The following is a 21,044-nucleotide window of genomic DNA, read 5'->3' as shown; positions in this document are numbered from 1 at the left end:
GTTTTAGATATGCATTAAGACATTACATACTCCTTTTATAAACCCTTTTGTCCTCGTAGGGATGTATTTGCATTTCGTGTTGCTATTCTTAGAACGCCTGAAGAGAAACAGAGAAACATGTCGACCAACCGAATGTTGAATATTTCACACCCATTCAGCACAAGCAGGATTTTCCATTTCCATGTGCTGTGAATACAGATGCAGTATGGCAAGCCGTTTTAGCTTCAAATGTTCCCAGCGTCACTCGTCGTAATTGCATTTTTACTAGTTAGAATTAGAGAGCTCTTTAATAATAATTGCTACTAGTAAGAATTGGTTTGTAGAGCTCTCTAATTGAATTCTTACTAGTAAAAATGCAATTACGACGAGTAACGCTGGGAACATTTGAAGCTAAAACGGCTTGCCACAGATGCTGTTGTTTTTGGCCGGTCTCCAATTTGCCAAATGAAACTTTCTTGGCCTCGTGTGAAAGAATTAGCTAATCATAATTTGAGGTTTATAGCCATCGCTTGAATAAATAAAGTTCAGAATGAAGCACGTTTGCCACGGCGGTCCAGAACAGTGTTGAGGAAGCGGCTCTGAAACTGTAGCCAAACTACAATCTACTCATAGTTTACAGCAGCTCAACTTCACATGACGGTCAGGACATTTTTTAAGCGGTTCATTTCCCTGTAAGCTACTAATAAAAGTGGCTGACTACATTGAAGCTCATAATTAATGAATAAAGATATACAAATAATGTCATAAAGACTCACAAAGAGCAACTGCAAACCTACAATTTAAATATGCATAAATTCATAAAAAAGAAAGGTTAATTTATTTTACTGAATCAAAAGAATGATAATAAATAATAATGATAACCATCATTAAATTAAAATATTACTAGAACTATTTTAGATTTGGATATGAAAAATAAAATATAAAAAAACATACTACTACAACTAATAATAATAATTAGCATTAACATAACGAATCTGACATTTTAATACATTTAAACTAAATATAACTAATAAAAGAAAAATTATAATAATTTAAATTACTAACAATGATAAACAGCCATATTTAGCTATTTTTATATGTTATCACAATTTTTATTTTGTTAAAAGAGAAAAAAAAAGAAGAAAAAATGAGTGATGATTCAAATGATTCAGAAAGAATGAATGATTGAATGTATGATTTTTTACCAGTTTATCAAAATGCATCATCTGAACAAAACTGACTCGCTAAAATGAATCAGATCTCCCAAAATTATTTGAAAGTGACATTCAATGTATGTGGAAATAAATGCTTGTCACTGGATAAACTAGACCATCATGAAAACAGCTGAATACTGAGAAAGGTAGAAAGCAGTATCACTACTTTCAGCTAGTTACTCCCCAGCACTGGTCAGACTCCAGACAAAGAAACGCACAGTGAGAGAGAGTGTGTGTGTGTGTGTGCAGCCGATCCATCCGACAGGAATAATAGATGATCTAGATGACTGAGACAGCAGATATTATTACAGCTAATGAGTCACTTCAAGTGGTCATTACTAAGGTGTGATCAGTCTCTCTCCATCCATCTCCATCTGTCTATCCCTATCTCTCTCTCTCTCTCTGCCGACAGAGACAGCAGCAGTCATTCATTCCACCTCTGCTGTGTCATACAAAACATTAGCGTTCGGGTTCACCGGTGCAGAGCGGCTTCTTCAAAAAACCCTTATCCGGCTCCATTCATTCGGCAGAGGAGACTCCACCCTTAATAATGCAACTGAGCACTCACTGACATCACAGAACAGTGTGTGTCTACTGTATGTTATGATGTAAACTACCTAAAAGATGTGGGGTGAGGCTTCGTAGTGCTCTGATGCTGTTTGACAACACAACCACAATATCTTCTGTGTCTTTAACCAGTTTAGAAAGATCATATTTCATCTGAGATAATATAACAATGTTTTTATGTACTAATATCTCCCAAAAGGTGATTAAAGCCCACGCATCCTCAGAAATGCATCACATTTTATTACCTCTCTTAGAGACTTTACACTAAAAACAACAGCACTGTTAATGCTAGCCAGTAAACTCTCAGGCTTACACCAGAGACACTGTCTAACTCAAAATAAAAAGCCTGGGGAAAATTCACATCCCCATTCATACACACACACGCAACCGCAAACACGTACGATGGGTTTTCATGTTTTATGGGGACTTTCCATAGACATAATGGAAAGCTTCAATGGGGGGCAGATCATTCAGTGTTGTTGCGCCCAAAATGTGGAACTCTCTCCCCCGATCACTCTGTTCTGTTGACACTATCTCTGAATTCAAATCCATGCTCAAAACTCACCTATTTTCTGAATGTTATAATTCTTAATTATTATTATTATTTTTATTTATTTTTTCTCAAAGTTATATCTGTTTGTTTTCTGCTGGTTGCCGCCCCATCTACCCATTTTTCACTTACTGTACTTGCACTCTCAACTGCCTACTGTTGTTCTGTCTGCTGTCTTTGTCAACTGCCTTTATTGTTGTTTGTTTATTGTAAAGTGTCCTTGAGCTCTGGAAAGGCGCTATATAAATAAAACTTATTATTATTATTATTATTATAATGACTTTTATAGTGTACATACTGTATAATCTCTGCTTACACTAACCCTACCCATCACACAAACCTTTCTGCATTTTTACATTTTCAAAAAAACAAACACTTGGTATGATTTATAAGCTGTTTTCCTCAGGGGGACCAAAAAATGTCCCCACAAGAACAAGGATTTCGGATATTGCCATCTTTGTGGGGACATTTTGTCCTCATAATGTAGGGTTTACCAGGACACACACAGACACAAACACACACACTTATTTTTGCGCAAGAAACCCTGAATAACAATATAACTGGACCGAATATGGTCTGTTTAAGATGTGTTGTGCACACAGGTCTGCCCATGGAGTATAAAGTTAATGTAGTGTTTGATACCTGGTGGCAGGTAAAGTGCTGACTCGCGTGAAGAAAACTGAAGGTTCAACGTCCACTCTGACCCCCAGACTGAGCTCGCGGTAGTAGCCCTCCACCTGACCGGCTCCTCCGCTGTACTTAAAGGTCAACACAGCCTCCAGCGTCTACAGAGAGACAGATGGGGAAAAAACACATTAATAACAGAAACAGATCTGAATCATGGATCGCAAGCACAGACCAAATCATTCACAACTGAAGAGCGCAAATCAGCATGATCAGATATGATCACATGACCTCTAACAGGAACAACATTAAAGGATCCTAAAAATGAACGTCATTCAAGTCATTCCAAACTCCTCACGAATAAACATGATAGCACCGTATATGTAGTCCATTCATCTGTATAAGTCATGTATGAGAGACCCACATTATAAGACATTATGACTTCAAAAGAAAAGTCATTTGAAATACTGTTATGGTACTTTAATGGTGGTTTTCTTGTCTTTTACGGAGCCTATAAGTCACTGGTCACTTCTGCTTTAGTTGTAAAATTCTTTATGTTCCACGGAATAAAGTCATCTACGGGTTTGGAACGACACAAGGGTGAATAAATCATGACAAAAGTGCTTAATTTTCATTGCAGGTACAAAGGAGATGACTAGAAAGATTAATATTAGCAGAAAAGAAAGATTAAAAATAGGATGAAAAAGCAGAGGAAACTGAATGCAGAAATAGGAGGACAAGCTGAATCAGTGTGTGTGTGTGATCTTGGCCTTCTCTGCTATATTTTGCCCGAACTGTGGATTCTTCAAGAACAAACTTCTCCATTTTTCCTATCTTTGCAATTTCTGTAATCTACTTAAAAGGAAGAGCATCATGTAAACATTATTTGAATGGTTAAAGTGCATTTCCTGCTTAAAAAGCAATAACAAAACCTTTTAAATTTCCATCATCGGCGTCACTCATCTTGCCTCGTCTTCTACAGGACCTCACCAGAGCAAACGGTTTAAGAAATAGAGTGCTATCTCATCACGCAAATGGAGTTCAGAAGTGTAATCGGTGCGCAAAAACCATCAAAACAGAAAATCGCTTTTCACACCGCTGAACCGTCATACTTCAGATACTGGTTTATTATTCCCACCAAGAACAACCCTGTCAAACAGATAAGACCATCTGAAGTAAGGCAGCCGTACATGCTCATTTTACGTGAGCTTTAGGAGTTTTGTTTAAATTACTGAATGCAATAGACAATATGAGTGTCTCAAACAAAACTCTTCAAACCTTGTAAACATCTCGCAAAAAATCCAAGAGCTATTAATGAATGCTAAATTAATGAACAAATGAGTCAATCAAATAACGGATGAACAAATAAACAAACATAATAAAGAGACAAGTAGACAATAATAAATGAACAAATTAATGAATGGAAATTGCATGAGCAAATTAATGAATTGTAATGTAAACAAACCAACAAAACAATTTAGTCTATAGAGAATAAATAGAATATAATAGAGAAGCAAATGAATAAATGTGTGGGGTTAGTAAAAAAAAAAAATTATAAGAAATTAATACTTTTATTCAGCAAGGATGCATTAACTTGATAACAAAATATTTCTATTTTAAATAAATGCTGTTCCTTGAACTTTCTATTCATCATGGTTTCTCCACACATATTAAGGAGCACAAAAAAAAAACAGATAAAGAATCATGTCTAGTAGTTCCAGACTAAAACTCGACGTTAAAGATGTGAAACAGGAAATCCTCAAACGTCACAAAGACAGGAGAGATTTTTCCAGCAAGGCTTGATCCCGAGAGATTTTCTTAAATGAGGGGCAGACACCATCACTTCTGAGGTTGAGAAGATGAGGACACAATGAAACCACAGGACGAGGAGGAACAGAAGACAAAGATAGAAAGAGAGAGAGATACAGAGTGAAGACAGATCTCATCGGCCTCATTATTCTGACAGCCTCCCGCCTCACGCGCCCTGCACAGACCTCTGGCTCCCAGAGACCAGAAAAACAGGATATGTGATGCTTTCTAGCAAGAGAAAAAGACCAGCGAGTGTGTGTGTGTGTATTTGGGTTTGTAGGGTTTTCCTGCAGGGCCCACTGGAGTGATTCACATTCACCCTCCTGTTGTGTGAAACCTCACCCCGTTCGATCGCTGCACTCTACTGGCTGTGTGTGTGTGTGTGTGTGTGTGTGTGTGTGTTTGCTGAGAGCCGACGGCCTCCAGAGAGAAGCTATTTCAATCACACAGAGAGCTAAAGATAGCACAAACCATATAGAGAGAGAGAGAGAGAGAGAGAGAGAGAGAGAGAGAGAGAGAGAGAGAGAGAGAGAGAGAGAGAGAGAGAGAGAGAGAGAGAGATGTGCTGACACAGTGAATTTTTAATAGCCTGATTACCCAAGAGCATCTATACAGCCGCTGAATGAACCAATGAAGAGATCAATAAATGAATGAACCAAAGGAATGAATAAATAATATAATGATTCAAATGAATGAATGTACAAATGAACAAACAAGCAAGCAAACAAAAGAACAAATGAATGAACAAATGAAGAAAACGTGAACTAATTAAACATTAACAAATGAACAAAAAAATGAATAAATGAACAAAACAATAAATTAATTATTGGATTCATAAAATAATGAAGGTAATGTACTAATTAATGTACAAATGAACAAACTAATGAATGTACAAAAAATTTACAAATAAACAACGAACAAATGAAGAAAACAAATGAATTAAAGGGTTAGTTCACCCAAACAAATTCAAATGATCCCATAATTTACTCACCCTTAAGCCATCCTAGGTGTAAATGACAAACGCAATCGGAGTTATATTAAAAATATCCTCGCTCTTCCCAGCTCTATAATGGGAGTGAATGGTACCTGAGATTTTGAAGCCCAGGAAAGAGCATCCATCATAAAAGTAATCCATACTCCATAAGGGTTAATAAAGGCCTTCTGAAGCAAAGCGATGCATTTTTGTAAGAATTTTGAAAGAAACCAGTTTATAAAGTTATAAATCATAAAATGAAAGAACAAATTACTAAACAAAGACGCAAATGAAAAATTGTTTAATGAAGAAATGCATGAATGAACAAGCACATGCATGAATGAATAAAACAAATGAGTGAATTAAATTTATGAATGAATGAATGAATGAATGAATGAATGAATGAACTAAAATGATTTAAAAAGAATGAATGGAAAACAGATCAATATATAAACAGAGAATAATGAACAAACATACAAATGAATGAAGGCAGACTCAGTTTCATAAACACACAGCAAAGACCTTCAGGATGAATTGGATGAATCTGCTCAGAGCTCCAGTAGGAGCGTGAAGGTGACCATCTCAGAATCTCCTCAGAGTGCCATAAGCTTTCAGACGGCCCTAATTTCACTGCGGCACCGCTAGAATATTAACCAGGAGAAATAAGGTTGGTTTAACCCTTCTGAAGTGTCTGCCGCCCCTCAGTCATGTCCTAACAGTTATTAAGGCTGCAGAGTTTTACGGCTTACAAGAGGAGGATGTGAAATCCAATACACTTCATAAAGATCTCTGACATTTTCATTTACATCCTCACACTGACGCTCCTAACAGACCATTACCATACAGAGCCAGAGAGAGAGAGAGTCTGTAATGCTTTTGCAATATTGTACTCCAACAGTCATTCCAATGAATTGTCACTAAATTGAGATAAACAGGAACATTAAAGAGTTAATAGACTGTATCAGAGACCACAGAGTGGGGTAGAGAACTAGTCCAAGCCATTTTATTGTGATGTCATCAGTTTCATATGATAAAATTATAAATATTCTCAAAGGAAAATAACTCTGGTTGCTACATGTCAATCAAATGTTCTCTTCCTGTCTAAGTGTGCAGCTCTTTATCAGAATAAACTGCAGTATGGATTGATAGTCAATTAACCTGGCTCTACAAAACTAGTGTAAATCAGGAGAATTTACATAAAGCACGTCTCAAGTGTATTTTTCAGATGTGTTTGCAACATCAAAGTATATAAACAATATTGTCCCATCCTAGGGGGGAACTACCCATACTAAAATGTTTCAGGAAGTGTTTAAATAAGCGAAAGTGCTGTGCTGAAACTGCTGTCAGTCTCTGTCTTAGTGTCACATCCATCTTGATCTCAGTCTAAAACAGTGTTTCCCAACCCTGTTCCTGGTGGCACACCAATACTACAACATTAACATCTTTTGTTGATCCTAACCCTAACCCTACCCCTACCCATAACTTATCCCAGAAATCAGAGGGAAATAATAATAGAGGAACAAGAATGGTGTAGAAGCATCTAACCCTAGTTTCGAAGTCTAAACTTGACATTAACTGAAAACCTATCCCTCAAATCTGATTGGTTGATTGGAGTGTTCGGTTGTTTAAAAGCAGGGTAGGCGATTTATTCCAGAAACATTTGTTATGCTGGTGGAGTCTCTTAACAGCCTGAGAGCAATCGCTAAGGAAAGTGGTCTAAATGTATGTATATATCTCATCTGTGGAAAGCGTAGCACCATAAAATTTGTCCAATCATTGCATACCTACCCTATCCTTATTGTGAAATCATGTTCACCACCTCCAGGAACAGGGTTGGGAAACATTGGTCTAAAATACTGCTTACTTTTCATCTCTAGCTAAGCTGTTCTATTTATATAATATGTGTATGAAAGACAGAAAGGATGTGAATTATCTTGCTTATTTCAGTGTTTCTATGGGCTATTTCTCAGATTGGCTGAAAAAGAGGTGTGTATGTGCGTGTGGACCTGATCCTGATAACAGCAGGTTATCAGATGTGTTTATCAGCACTGGCCTCTAGTGACCTTTATGTTGTAAAAGCAGTTCTCTGTGGCATCATGTTCCCCCTGACACACACAACACACACACACACGCGGGATCTAGTCAAGTCAACAACACCAATGACTGATAGTGCTGCGATGTGGTCGTGTTCAGTGCTGCAACAATGCTAAGAAAAGGTTAACTTCATGCAAATGAGGAGTGAAGCGATGCAGCAAATCACGTGAGAGGCTGTGGTTGAGTGACAACTTCATGGGGAGTATATACAGAATATAAGTAAATAATTAAAAACTATTCGTTTAAAACATCAGAAAGTGTAGAAATTGTGAGGTTCATAATCATGACATGCACTGCCACATGCTTATTATTAGCAACAAGAAATATGAATATATATTCAATTGTATTGGCACTAACTCACACAAAAGGCCCTTTTGATCAATGAATGCCTCCTTGCTGAATAAAAGTATACATTTCTTTAAAGAAAAAAAAAGCATCACCAACACAAAGTGAAATTCTGAATAAAGTCTAAAGCAAAAGTCTAAGCGTCTATTAGCAACTATCAATTCAGTTCAGTGATGTGTGGACAGGGCATTAGGGTTAGATGTTTCAAACAAAGGTTTCAATTGTTAACCCTAAGAATGAGCAATAATAATAGTGATGAAGCATTCAAACCTCGCTCTCTCAGTGACAGTCTGCTGTCCTACAAGAAACCAGCTGTTCATACAAAACACACACACACACACACACACACATCCATCCATGTAAAATACAAACAAGCCAGACAGAGCCATCAATCAAATCACACACACGCATGACTGAATGAATGAGAGTGTGTGCTTGTTTGTGTGCTTGTTTGTGTGCGTGTGTGTGTGTGTGTGTGTGTGTGTGTGAGAGAGAGAGTGTGTGTGTGTGTGAGCATATTGAAGTCTGTTCGGTCTGTTCGGCCAGATTACACATATGGACTGAGATGCACACAGCATAAAGATATGCTCAAAGCAACAATCACAACTATCTATCCATCCATCCATCTATCCATCCATCTATCCATCCATCGAACATGTTGAAAACAGTTGTGCTGCTTAATATTTTTTGTGGAAACCGTGATACATTATTTTCAGTATTCTTGGTGAAATATTCAGACTCAGTATTCAGACTCAAAATAATATAATTTACTTAAAATAATCTTTTGTAATTTTATAAATGTATTTAATGTCAATTTAATGGGCTGAATAAAATATTTAATTTCCAATTTCCCCAAAAAAAAAAAAAAAAAAAAAAAAAATACAATTAACCCTAACATTTGGAACACTACACAATATACTTACAGTAATATATATATATATATATATATATATATATATATATATATATATATATATATATACACACACATACATACATTTCAGTAAGTCAAATATTATTTCAGTAACCATTCTGACTAAACTAAACTTATTCAGTGAAGGAGTCATCAGACTGATTCAAAACAATAGACCTGTAGACCAATGGACGTGACAGGTGTGAAAGCGAGGCTGTGAGGAATAGACTTACCGTGTTTTCAATGGCATCTGCTGTAAAAAGCTATATAAAGCTCCTAGATCACTTATAATTTTCCACAGCTCATGTAGTCTGGGTTTTTTTTGTTTACTGAAATTTCTCAGAAAGATATCTGCAGCAGCGTTTCATCAGCAGAACAACCCACTGAAGAGATGTATGACTATCCCTCACAGCTTCGCTTTCATTCCCGTTAAAATATGGAGCTGCTGTGAATAAGGTCTATCCCTGAGATTATGAGTCTTTTATAATAATCCATTAAAAGAATTGTGCTGTATCTTTGTTTTTGGGTGCAACTCAATAGAAGACTTTTCTTCTCACAAGTATTTTGTGATGCATAATCTTTTTTTTTTTTGTCCCATTAAATCCAATCCAGCATGCAAACTCACATTTGCAGTGCTGTTGGAGATTCAGCAGCAGCGGAGGGCTTCAGAAAACACTGGCACACACACACACTGTATATAGACAGCCAAAACACACAATTGAATGCATACACACTGACACATTTAGACAAAACTGCACACAGTCCTAGCCAGTCACAACTCTGAGGAGAGATACAGTAGGTATAGGTTAGTCTGTGGTAATTACAACTATTTAGATGTGTATGGCAAGTCTTCATTCAGACAGCTAGGTAACAGTGTGTGCATGTGTTTCGTTTCTTGAGGGTTGATGCCACCCATCTGAAACTCCCAAAATGCCAAGTTTGCCTGTTGCTAAGATACAATTGTATTCATTGTGCCACTGTAGGCACATAAAGTTGGAACAAACACATATACACACACAAATAGACAACTCTGTGTGTGTGTGTGTGTGTGTTTTCTAACACACAACACCACAAAACTAGTCCTAAACACACACACTCCAGCGCCGTGCAGTGTTGCTAGTGTTTCCATGGAGACGCAGATGGTGCGTTCAGAGTCTCGACAGAGTTTCACTGTTTATTTTCAGACTTGCCACTTTTAGTGTTCATTTAACGTCTGTCTTAAACGGCTTTCCGTCTCCTGGTTGGCTAAAAAAAGAAATTTGAGTGCATGTTAAAAGGCTTTTTTTTTGGCAATCTTTTTTTGTGTTCCCTTGAGTTTCTGAACCAAAAAAAGTCCAAATTTAGTTTTTCGTGAGCATTTTCCTCACTTTCTCTGAGTCTGACTAAGAAAAAAAAGTTTTGTTTTAGGAAAGACTCCATTTACAGGTGAAATGAGCAACATAGCACCATGCGACATCCAATCATAAATCATAAATTCAGATATCATACATCAGAGAGTTTCAGAACAGCTTGGCATCAGTAAATGTTCTTTTTGAAGTAGAAAGCATTTTTTGAACTCTGAAACTTACAGTATTTAATCATGTGTGATTGATGTTTTCACAGCTGAAATACAATGTTGCAAGCAGTGTTTAAGACAAGTATCACACCAGTACTATTGGTCATAACAAACCAAAGTATTAAACTATGATAGATAGATAGATAGATAGATAGATAGATAGATAGATAGATAGATAGATAGATAGATAGATAGATAGATAGATAGATAGATAGATAGATAGATAGATAGATGCTCCTTAGGACTAAAGCACACTCTTTTACTCCATCTCTCACACTCGTTCAGTCCAGTTTACCGTGATTCACTCTCTCATGTGGGTCTGAGAGGGGCAGCTGGGGTAGTTAAACGCTGTGAAGAGGGAAGTGATGTGATCACTCGAACGAGAGGAAGAAAGAGAGAGGAGAAGATCCGTATCAGCAGCTGGAGTCGTGCCTGTGCGTGTGTGTGTCTGGCAGCTCATCTGTGAGATGATGTATGGCAGTTATTCTGTAGCTCTGACTACTGTGTAAGCACTTTCAGCAGCCAACTGCAGGGGAACACACACACACACACACACACACACACAAACACACACAGACGAGCACGAGAAGATGCACTACGCTTCAACCCTCTTTCAAAAGCGCAGAATGTAGTAATACATTTGAAGTGTGTGTGTGTGTGTGTGTGTGTGTGTGTTTTGACTCCAACAGCATTAGAAATCAAAACCCTTCTTGGTCTGAAGAGGAAAATAAAAGAGCTTTACAATTCAGTGAGAAGTGACATTAGATGCACACTCTAATTTAGCAGTGCAACCAAGCGCAAATGCAACCAAGTCTTCTAAAGATCATCTCAGCAGGACGGATACACACAAACATGACATTTGACCTTCATAAATAATGGAAAGACATAAGAATTAATTGAGTTTAAAGTCAACTTGAAATCAAAATTGACCTTGTTTACATTTTTATCAAACATATCTGGTCTGTTTGTGCCTATTAGTGCATTATAAAAAATAAAAAATAAAAATCACAAAGAAAAATTATATTAATATAGTATATAGTTACTATAATTTAAACATATTTAAATATAAATTATATTTTTAATTTAAATTATTAATAATATAAATAATATTAAAATGTAATTCATATTAAATGTATTACAACTGTCTAACATTTCACTATATACAATCAAATCCAAAATGCCTGTGCTATAATATTTCCCATAAAATATTCTGTTTCATGATTAAGTCACATTTTGCAACCCTAACTCATGCATTGTTAATGTTGTTTCATATTGTCTTTTATAAAGTTTTCTTTATAAAAAACCTTTAAACTTTTTCACAGCATTTACTAATCTTAGCTTCAGTTCCTATACGAACATATTTTAACAATACAATTGTAAATTAACATGACTGAACTAGCATAAAACAACAATAAATAATAGTACATGAGTAAAAAGTCATATTGTAAAATATTAGTAGAATTGAAAATAATATTTTCTGTTTCAATATATTTTAAAATGTAAATAATTTATTTGAGCAATGCTGATTTTGCCAGATTTAGCTCACTTCTATGGACAATGTGGTACCCAAAGTATTGCTACACACACACACACACAGTTGGAAAGCCTCCAGGTGCAGCGTGACTCATATATGGAGTCTGTTGTGAAAATATCTCCTCATATCACTGATGTGTTTGGACTTTAGAGCTTTAAATTAAAACACACACACAGGCCTGAAGGAAATGTTGTAACTTCAAAGAAAGAAAGAAAGAAAGAAAGAAAGAAAGAAAGAAAGAAAGAAAGAAAGATGTCTGAATTAGCACCACATCTGTACATAGATATATATGCCTAGAATCTGCATTCACATTTAACAACAGCGCCATTATGGGCTGATTTCATTAGAAGTGATCGAATCAATGTACCATCACAACAAAAGCTGATGCATTAGCAAGCTGAAAAGGTGGCTTCTAGTTATGTACATCTATGTGTGTGTGTGAAGATGGATAGTCAGAGCAGCATGTCAGACTGCATAAATGACGTTTCTGCTCATCTTCAATAAAAAAGATCTGGATATCAGCCGCTGATGGGAAAAAGAGTGCTTTTCATTTCCTTTATATGCTCAAAACAAGTAAACAAACTAATCATGAGGCTAATATTAAAATATACATGCGTGTGTGCGCTCGTGTGGACAGACTGAAAACTCACAAACGCAGCGGAGCGTGTCGAAACCAAACAGCTTAATTTAAGAGTTTGTGCCCCGCAGGATCTGTCACGAGCACATCGTGCTGTAGCGTACGCATTCACACGCAGGGGCTGTCAGGGGTCACACGTGTGACGAAAACCAGACATTCATCTACTGAACTGAAACAAGACTTTCCCTCCAGCGCCATCTGAGGAATTATTAAAATCCTTCTTCACCGTCTGGTTGAAGAAACATTGACGAAAGCAGCTTGTGCCGTTTTCAACATCTCTAAAGCAGAGGACAAAACACTGAGAAAATACAGGTGGAGGCAAATATCCTATAGAGGAAAAAAAAGAGACAGAGAAGGGAGTGAGAGAGTCCATTTGACATCAGAACTCAAGTCTGTCTGGAAATGAGATATGATTCATATGGAGTCAAGTACAGGTTGTAATCGGCATGAAAAGAAACTGCCTTAATTTGTGCAAATGAATGGCATCTGATAGGAAAAATCTGCAGAATGAGTTTCAGAAATTCATGTTAAACAGAGCTGGTGTACTGCATCCTAATTGGTTCCCAGAAGCACTATCAATTCAGACAAAATAATCACTGAACAAACATGCATGCTCCTTTATCTTACTAAGGAGATAAAATATTTATACAGCGGGGAAAATAAGTATTGAACACGTCATCATTTTTCTCAGTAAATATATTTCCGCTATTGACATGAAATTTTCACCAGATGTTGGTAACAACCCAAGTAAGCCATACATACAAAGAAACAAACAAAAATAAGTTCAGAAATTAAGTTATGTGTAATAATGTGAAATGACACAGGGAAAAAGTATTGAACACATGAAGAAAGGGAGGCGCAAAAAGGCATGGAAAGCCAAGACAACTGCTGAAAACTTACAGTAATTAAAAAGCAATCCAGCCCCCTGTCAGTGGAAATTAATAACAGCTGGTTCAGTCCCAAATGATGGCCTACAAAAAGGTCTCATTGCCAAGGTGTCACACAAGACACATCTCATGATGGGTAAAAGCAAAGAGCTGTCTCAAGACCTTCGCAACCTAATTGTTGCAAAACATAATGATGGCATTGGTTATAGGCGCCATTCTAAGCTTCTGAATGGTCCAGTGAGCACTTTTGGGGCCATAATACGGAAGTGGAAAGACAATAATTTCACCATAAATTTGCCTCGACCAGTAAAATAAAATAAAATACTTTTTCCCTGTGTCATTTCACATTATTACACATAACTTAATTTCTGAACTTATTTTTGTTTGTTTCTTTGTATGTATGGCTTACTTGGGTTGTTACCAACATCTGGTGAACATTTCATGTCAATAGCACCTTTGGAAATATATTTACTGAGAAAAATGATGACGTGTTCAATACTTATTTTCCCCGCTGTATATATATATATATATATATAAAAAGTACAAATGTGAATCAAACAACACTTTCCAACAAATTAAATAGCTGAGATGATCTGAATTTGGAGGCTCTACTTTGGTACTTTGGTATTTGTGCTGGACCAAGCCGAACCCAGATTTGGCACCTCTGGAATTGGATCCAGCAGCTATTTAAGTGGATGCAACACCTCGTATGGCTTTAAAATAAATGTAAGATAGGATCTGTGCAAGGGTGTTTCTTCAACCATGGGCACTTTTAACATTTTTAAAGGCACACTATGGAACTTTTGGCTCTCTAGCTGTAAGAAAACCCTGCATGCATTTTGCAGAAGAACATTGTTTTGGTTGTGCTTCAGCTTTGCGTGACTGTGCCGATGAATATGGTTCTTTCTCATAGCTTAAAAAAGAGAGAGATGGATAATTGGATGGATACTGCTCATAAAACTTAAGAGATATAACCAGTTTAGAAGGAAAGGATCTCAAGCTGACGAGCTGAAGACATTACTGTAGCTTTACCCGTTACTGTAGCTTTACCAACACTTCAAATCTCTCAATTCTTACCATCTCCGAAAAGCCAAGCCGATGTTGATCCTTGTTTTATTACGAGATCTGTCATGTTCTATTTTTGCCTGCAGATTCTCAGAGGTTTGAGATTTAGCTGCTCCATGTCAACCTTTCCCGCTCATTGTGAAAATATGCCACTCCCACACCAGACACGCGTCAAAGTAGCCAGATCAACTTTTCTTGATTTACGGATATGACAAGACACGCACACCGCACGGGCGAGTAACGTACAAAATTTCCTGCAAAAACCATTCTGTCAGGTCTAAAATATATACACTTATAATAAGCTTACCATAGTGAATCAGGGTAAGACAAAAACTCATTCTGGGAGAAGGATTGATGATGTATTGACTAAAAAACTAAATAAAAAGTTACAAAGTGTACGTTTAAAAATCTGGTTAACTCCTTTGTCTTGCTGAGGCTTATTTCATAGCATTTATCTATCATAAATACACCCTATTTAAATATTACTTTCACACTATTCAGAGACGCAATAAAATATTCTGTTCACAAATTATATTTAACTTAATTTGCCTTTGTTTTCTTCACACATATACAAAAGTATACTTACTATACAGGAAAACTGTCACGGCAGTCGACCAATTATAATTTTTAGAAAATGTATATAAAAACTATGAAATGGAGATGATTTTTTTAACTATTTGTTTAGATTATCAGTTTTAAATATATATATATAACATGTATATTCTTATCTATACATACAAAAAATACTTAAAAAGTAGCAAAAATAAATGATTGCAAAATTGTATGACCTTCATATGATAAAAAATAAAGCAAATTCTTCTATTTTTAATATAAAGCTAACCCTAGTACATAAAAATACACTGTTAAAGAAAAAACACACACATTTAATTCATAAAAAAGTATAACAGTAATAATACTGTACATTTCTCACAACATCAATGTAAAAAAGAGTGATGCAGTTAAGCAAACACTATTGTTCATAGGTTTGGGGTCTGCCACTTTTTTTTTTTTAAATAATTCAGCAGGAAATCATTAAATTGATCAAAAGGGACAGTAAAGAATTTATAATGTTACAAAATATTTCTATTTCAAATAAATGCTGATCTTTTCGACTATTCATCATAGAAAAAAATGTATCATGGTTGTCACAATAATATTAAAAAACACATCTGTTTTCAACACTGATAATAATAAGAGATGTTTGCTTAGCAAAGCTCACTCTCTTCTCGAACATACACAAATACTCTCTCAGGTATCTAAACCTAATCTTCCCTCTCCAACAGCCTAAATCCGCTCTCATATTGTTATCGACCAGCCCGGCAGAGCGGACAGGATTCTCTTTTTCTCCTTTATCACCCCTCAGTCCCAGCCAGGACAATGAGAAAGAAAAGCTGCACTGGAAACAGCTGAGCTGGAGACTTCTCCTCTTCACTGTTAAGCTGTTTGGAGATAGTGAGGGCCGGGACACCATCCGTCTCCCTCCCTCTCTCTCTGTGGACAGTGCTGATAGGGTTATGAGAGGGGAAGTGAGTGAAGACACTTCCTGTTGTGAGTCGCAGTCGGATGCTGTCAGTCAGGCAGCAGAAGTGATTACCTTCAGCTCGTCCAGATTCAAACATTCAGAGCGTCTCAGGCTGGGATATATCCTGCAGCGTCGATGTGACCTGTCACTCATCACTTCCTCCTCTCATTACTTCTCTAGCTTCCCTGTTCATCTTGTTTCAATTCAGGATGCATCTGTATTCTCTCACCCTGGCATCCTCAAACTCTTTCTGTCTGTTGAAAATGGCACTGAATTATGCAGTGATGACAGGAGGGATGGAGGTAGATGGATTGTCAGTCTCATGCCCCGATCACAATGACAGTGATTTTGTCGCTGGAGGACAGTGGGTCGCTGTAATGACGGTCGCTATTGGGCAAACCTGAGGCTGGATGTCCTGATGCTGTTGGTGTGCTGCTTAACTGCAAAAATCTTCCACAAAATCTGATCACAAATTAGGTGTTTTGCGGCTAAAAATCATATTCAATTTTATTCGCCGAAAAATTAGTTTTCTTGCCTCTTCAAATTAGCATCCTGGAGGGAAAATTACTTTTTAAAATAAACATGTTTTCTTTGTTGTGCATTTTAAGCATCAATCTCATTAACTTTAGGTCGATTTCTCCACAAAAAAAACAAGACTTATTATCATATGCCATGTTGTAAACAAGCCTAGTAAACTGATCTTGTTTTAAAGATGTTAAAACAGTCAACAAAAATACAAAGAAATTGTTTTTGAGATGCACTCAAGTTGTCAAAAACTTTGAAAATGAATTACCTTCAGTCTTAGTGCAACTGCAAATTATTGTCAGTGTGAACAATCCTTCATATGATGGTTCATTCCTCCATTACCAATTAGATGAATAATATCACCCCCCCCCCCCCCCCCCCCCCCTCCTCCTCCTCCTCCTCCTCCTCCTCCTCCTCCTCCCTCATATAAACTAAAATCTCACCAACAGGTCTACTTCAACTGCAAATCTGAAATTCTACTAAAACGTGTGGACTCCAGCACCATGGACAGAGACACATATGCACACACACACACACACGCACGCACACACACCTGGACAGAGACAGATGCATAAACTCTCTCACAAACACAGGCTTCAGCACCATGGACAGAGATGTACACCCTCACACAAACACAACTTCAGCACCATGGACAGAGGTGCATTAGCTCACACACACAAACTTCAGTACCATGGACAGAGATGTACACCCTCACACTAGCTCACACACATAACCTTCAGTACCATGGACAGCGATGCACTCACTCACACTCATACACCAACTTCAGTGCCATGGACAGAGACACATACACTCACCAACACATGTCAGCACCATGGACAGACACACACACTCTCACCAACACAAATGTCAGCACCATGGACAGAGACACACACTCTCAAAGGGAGATGATGATCATAATAGTCTTTTACAACTGCTACACAGAATAAAACAATGTGATTCACCAAAAAAGCCAATCAGAACATAATTTGATATTTAGTGCACACTTATACAGAGCAGAATTAGTATAAAACTTATTCACAATAGAGAGCAACAGTCTGGTTACGGAAGTAAAAACTCCATTCATTTGCTCCATTGGGAAATTGATTTTTTAATGATAACAAACATTTAAAGACCACCTTACTGCGAGCTACGAGGTTGTTAATCGATGGTATTTGCCTCATTTGAAGACGCCAGCCCACATTATTTCAACTTGGGTTTAAAATAATTGTTTAACAGCAGAATTTGAGGTGAAAACTACATTACCCAAGATGCCGTACAGAAAATTCCACCAATCAGAGTTGAAACAAGTAAATTGAGGCGAAAGATCTCGTTAGCTCCACCCACTCCCATGAAGCACAGCAAATTACGTAATCTCTACCTACACTCTCAAAATACTTTTGAATATTTGAATATATATATATGCATATTTTGCAATAAACTTAAAATATATTGTTTTGTTTATATAAAAACATTTTTAAATGAATAGATTTAATTGTTCTTAATGTAATTATGCTACCCGCAGTGCTTCATGGGATTGTAGTTATTACTATCACTAGAGCTGTTAAGTTCACAATCTTGTGCCTTTGTATTTTTGTCCGATTTTCAAATACTTTTTTTGCTTTAAATCAAAGTGTGTAGTGTTATGATCCACCTCATAGCTAGCTGGCTTGGTTCATGGCTTAACGCTTTAAAATCCCTATAGGAGAAATTAATGAAAAAATAAATAAAAATACTTCCAGAACCAACGGCGCTGAAAAAGTGGCCAGGCACTGTTGCACTCTATAACACTTATATGTGGGCGGAGCATTTCAGTGTGATGCCACAATTAGAACCCAAGTAACCATCAAAACAGCATCACACCTGTCTAGTACACTAACATGTGCCCTAGACTCGAGTAATGACGTGTAATATAGCTTTAGAGCAGAAAAATGAAGCGTGCATAGCTCGAGGACAGAATTCCTACCTTGACGTGATTGTATTCGTTCTTGCTGGCGTCAGTGCCGACTGGTTTATTTTCGGAGCGTGGCTTTAGGACCTGCCGTAGCGGGCTGGAGACGGGCAGACCTGTTACACTGATACCATCTGAAACCACACAACAATATCCATTAGACATACGGCGTGCATGAACACAGCTGCCAGAGGCCTGAGAAACAAGACTGCGAGGAGGCAGAAGGGGAAGTGGAAAGAGAGATCACTATCTTTTATGACTTATGTGAAGGGAGGACGCTATTATACAGCCATAATTCCTCACATTCAGAGGATGTGAACATCGCTCAAACACTTTCCTCTCCACCTCTCTCTCCATCCACCTTTCTATCTCTCAGCGCATCTGTTTGTCCGGTGTTTAGTGCTCGAAATAAAATTAAAATCCGTAACGTGACAGTTTGAAATATGATGAGGTGGAAAAGCGCGGTAATAAATAAGGCGACGGAGTGCGTGTGCCGCAGCAGATCTCTGGAACACACTCAGGTGGATACATTTTATCTCTCCAGCACATACGGATAATGGCATAAACGCATAAACGCACACACAAATTCACTCAAGCAAGAAACAGCCTGGGTTATTTTTAGAAACGGGACATAAATATGAGGAATGATACCTTCATCAACACAGACTTAAACAGTGCAGACTGCAGGAATGGTCTGCAAGCCTGAAAGAACATAAAAACACGAAGCTAAAGAACACACACGTGTGACATCAGCTGCAGTAGGGATGGGTGATATATGACATATTCATCATATATCTGCAATAATTGTTCTGCCTTTATAAAATTAAGCAAAATTGTTCGGACAACATGTTTCTTATTGATTGTGTCAGAATAGTATTAATTCTGTTTTAATCTAGTCTCTAATTTAAACATCAGTGGTGGTGTTGGGAAGCGCAGTTTATTTCTGTGAATCAATTCAAACAGAAAAAAAAGTTCAAAATATTTATTAAAATATTTGCAACACTCAAAAATTCTCACAAAAGTCCCCACATGCTTCAAATCAACTTTTAAACCCACGTTTAAAGGCCAATTTTTACAGGAAAAAATGCCTAAATCTCATTAATTACTCTGTATCACTTGGTAATTACATTTCTGTCAAGAAACTAATAAATACATAAATAAATAAATAAATAAAAAGCAGCTATGCTGAAACATGGATGTTGCATTGTTTGCCACAGAGCCATTGCTCTAACTAAAGGTCTTTCTGTAGCGGTGACATTTCTGGATTTGACCTGCTTTGGCTCTGTCTGAAGGAGAATAATGAGGGTAAATCGCAGCGTTTGTCGTGCACAGATTGCTCTCCGTATCTCACGCACATGTTTCAATACACTCGGATGGATTCTGACATTCAACAGAAGAAGAAGAAGAGCTGAAGAAATGCCAGGTGAAAAATGCATGTATGAAAATGAGGCTGATCACTATTCTAATTAAAAAGCATGTCTTCTGTGATTCACACCTAAGCCACAGTCATCTTTCAAATGCTGTCCCTCTGCTGCGTAGTAAAAGAGAAGTGTACACAGAAGCACACATCAGGACAGATCTAGTCAGTGTGTGTGTTTTCCCACTCGAAAGGCAAGACGACACAGAGAGAACTTATGGTCCTCATTACGAGTCCCACGGCCTCTGAAATGACATCACTTCCCCTCAAGAGTGTCTGGCACGATATGTCGTAATGTCTCCTGCAAACTTTACAAGTCTCAGATGCCCAGACACCAGGTCAAAGCTAGCAGAGTGACATGAGGTAGAAGAAGGGCAGAGCTAAGAGAGTTACACGCGGAGCTAAGATGTACTGTACATCGAGTTCAGTCATGAAACTCTAGAGGGCACAGACTTAAAGGTCATTTACATGCAATCTGCAAGGAATCAAATCATTACTGCATGACACAAGCTGACTGGCCTCTGCTGATCCTGCAGCCAATGAGATCGCTTGATCAATATTTAAATAATCTGGTCCAGTGTTTGCTGTAATCTAGTCCTGTAGCACGCTATCAGAGTTCCTCTGAAACCCTCCACCTCCCCCAGCTCCACCTGCCTAGATCTGCTATGGGAGTTGTGTATGTCTATTTATGCAGCGTCAGCATGTCTCACAAGCTGACAGCAGCGGCTATGTATCTATTGGTAGTAGCAAGTCCATGCTTAAGAGTTGTCATTATTGTAATATTATATATATATATAAAATAAATATAAATAAAATACTAAATAATTGCTAAAAAAAAGCGCAAAATTAAATTCTCAAAATAAATGAATCATCTTTTTATATAAAG

The 21,044-nt window shown here is 37.3% G+C and overlaps 1 protein-coding gene across 1 annotated transcript in view; it reads right to left on the bottom strand.

The window, feature by feature from the left end:
* trappc9 (trafficking protein particle complex subunit 9) overlaps positions 1–21,044 on the bottom strand; it is a 213,192-nt gene that overhangs the window by 89,048 nt on the left and 103,100 nt on the right. The window contains exons 17-18 of the mRNA XM_084130741.1: positions 18,757–18,875; positions 2,953–3,095 (exon numbers count right to left, since the gene is read on the bottom strand). Coding sequence (XP_083986867.1) covers positions 2,953–3,095; positions 18,757–18,875 — 262 coding nt within the window. The remainder of the gene's footprint in view (positions 1–2,952; positions 3,096–18,756; positions 18,876–21,044) is intronic.

Source organism: Abramis brama (assembly GCF_963993115.1).
Source record: "Abramis brama genome assembly, chromosome: 12".
Taxonomy (NCBI): Eukaryota; Metazoa; Chordata; class Actinopteri; order Cypriniformes; family Leuciscidae; genus Abramis; species Abramis brama.
This window is presented reverse-complemented; position numbering and strand designations above follow the sequence as displayed.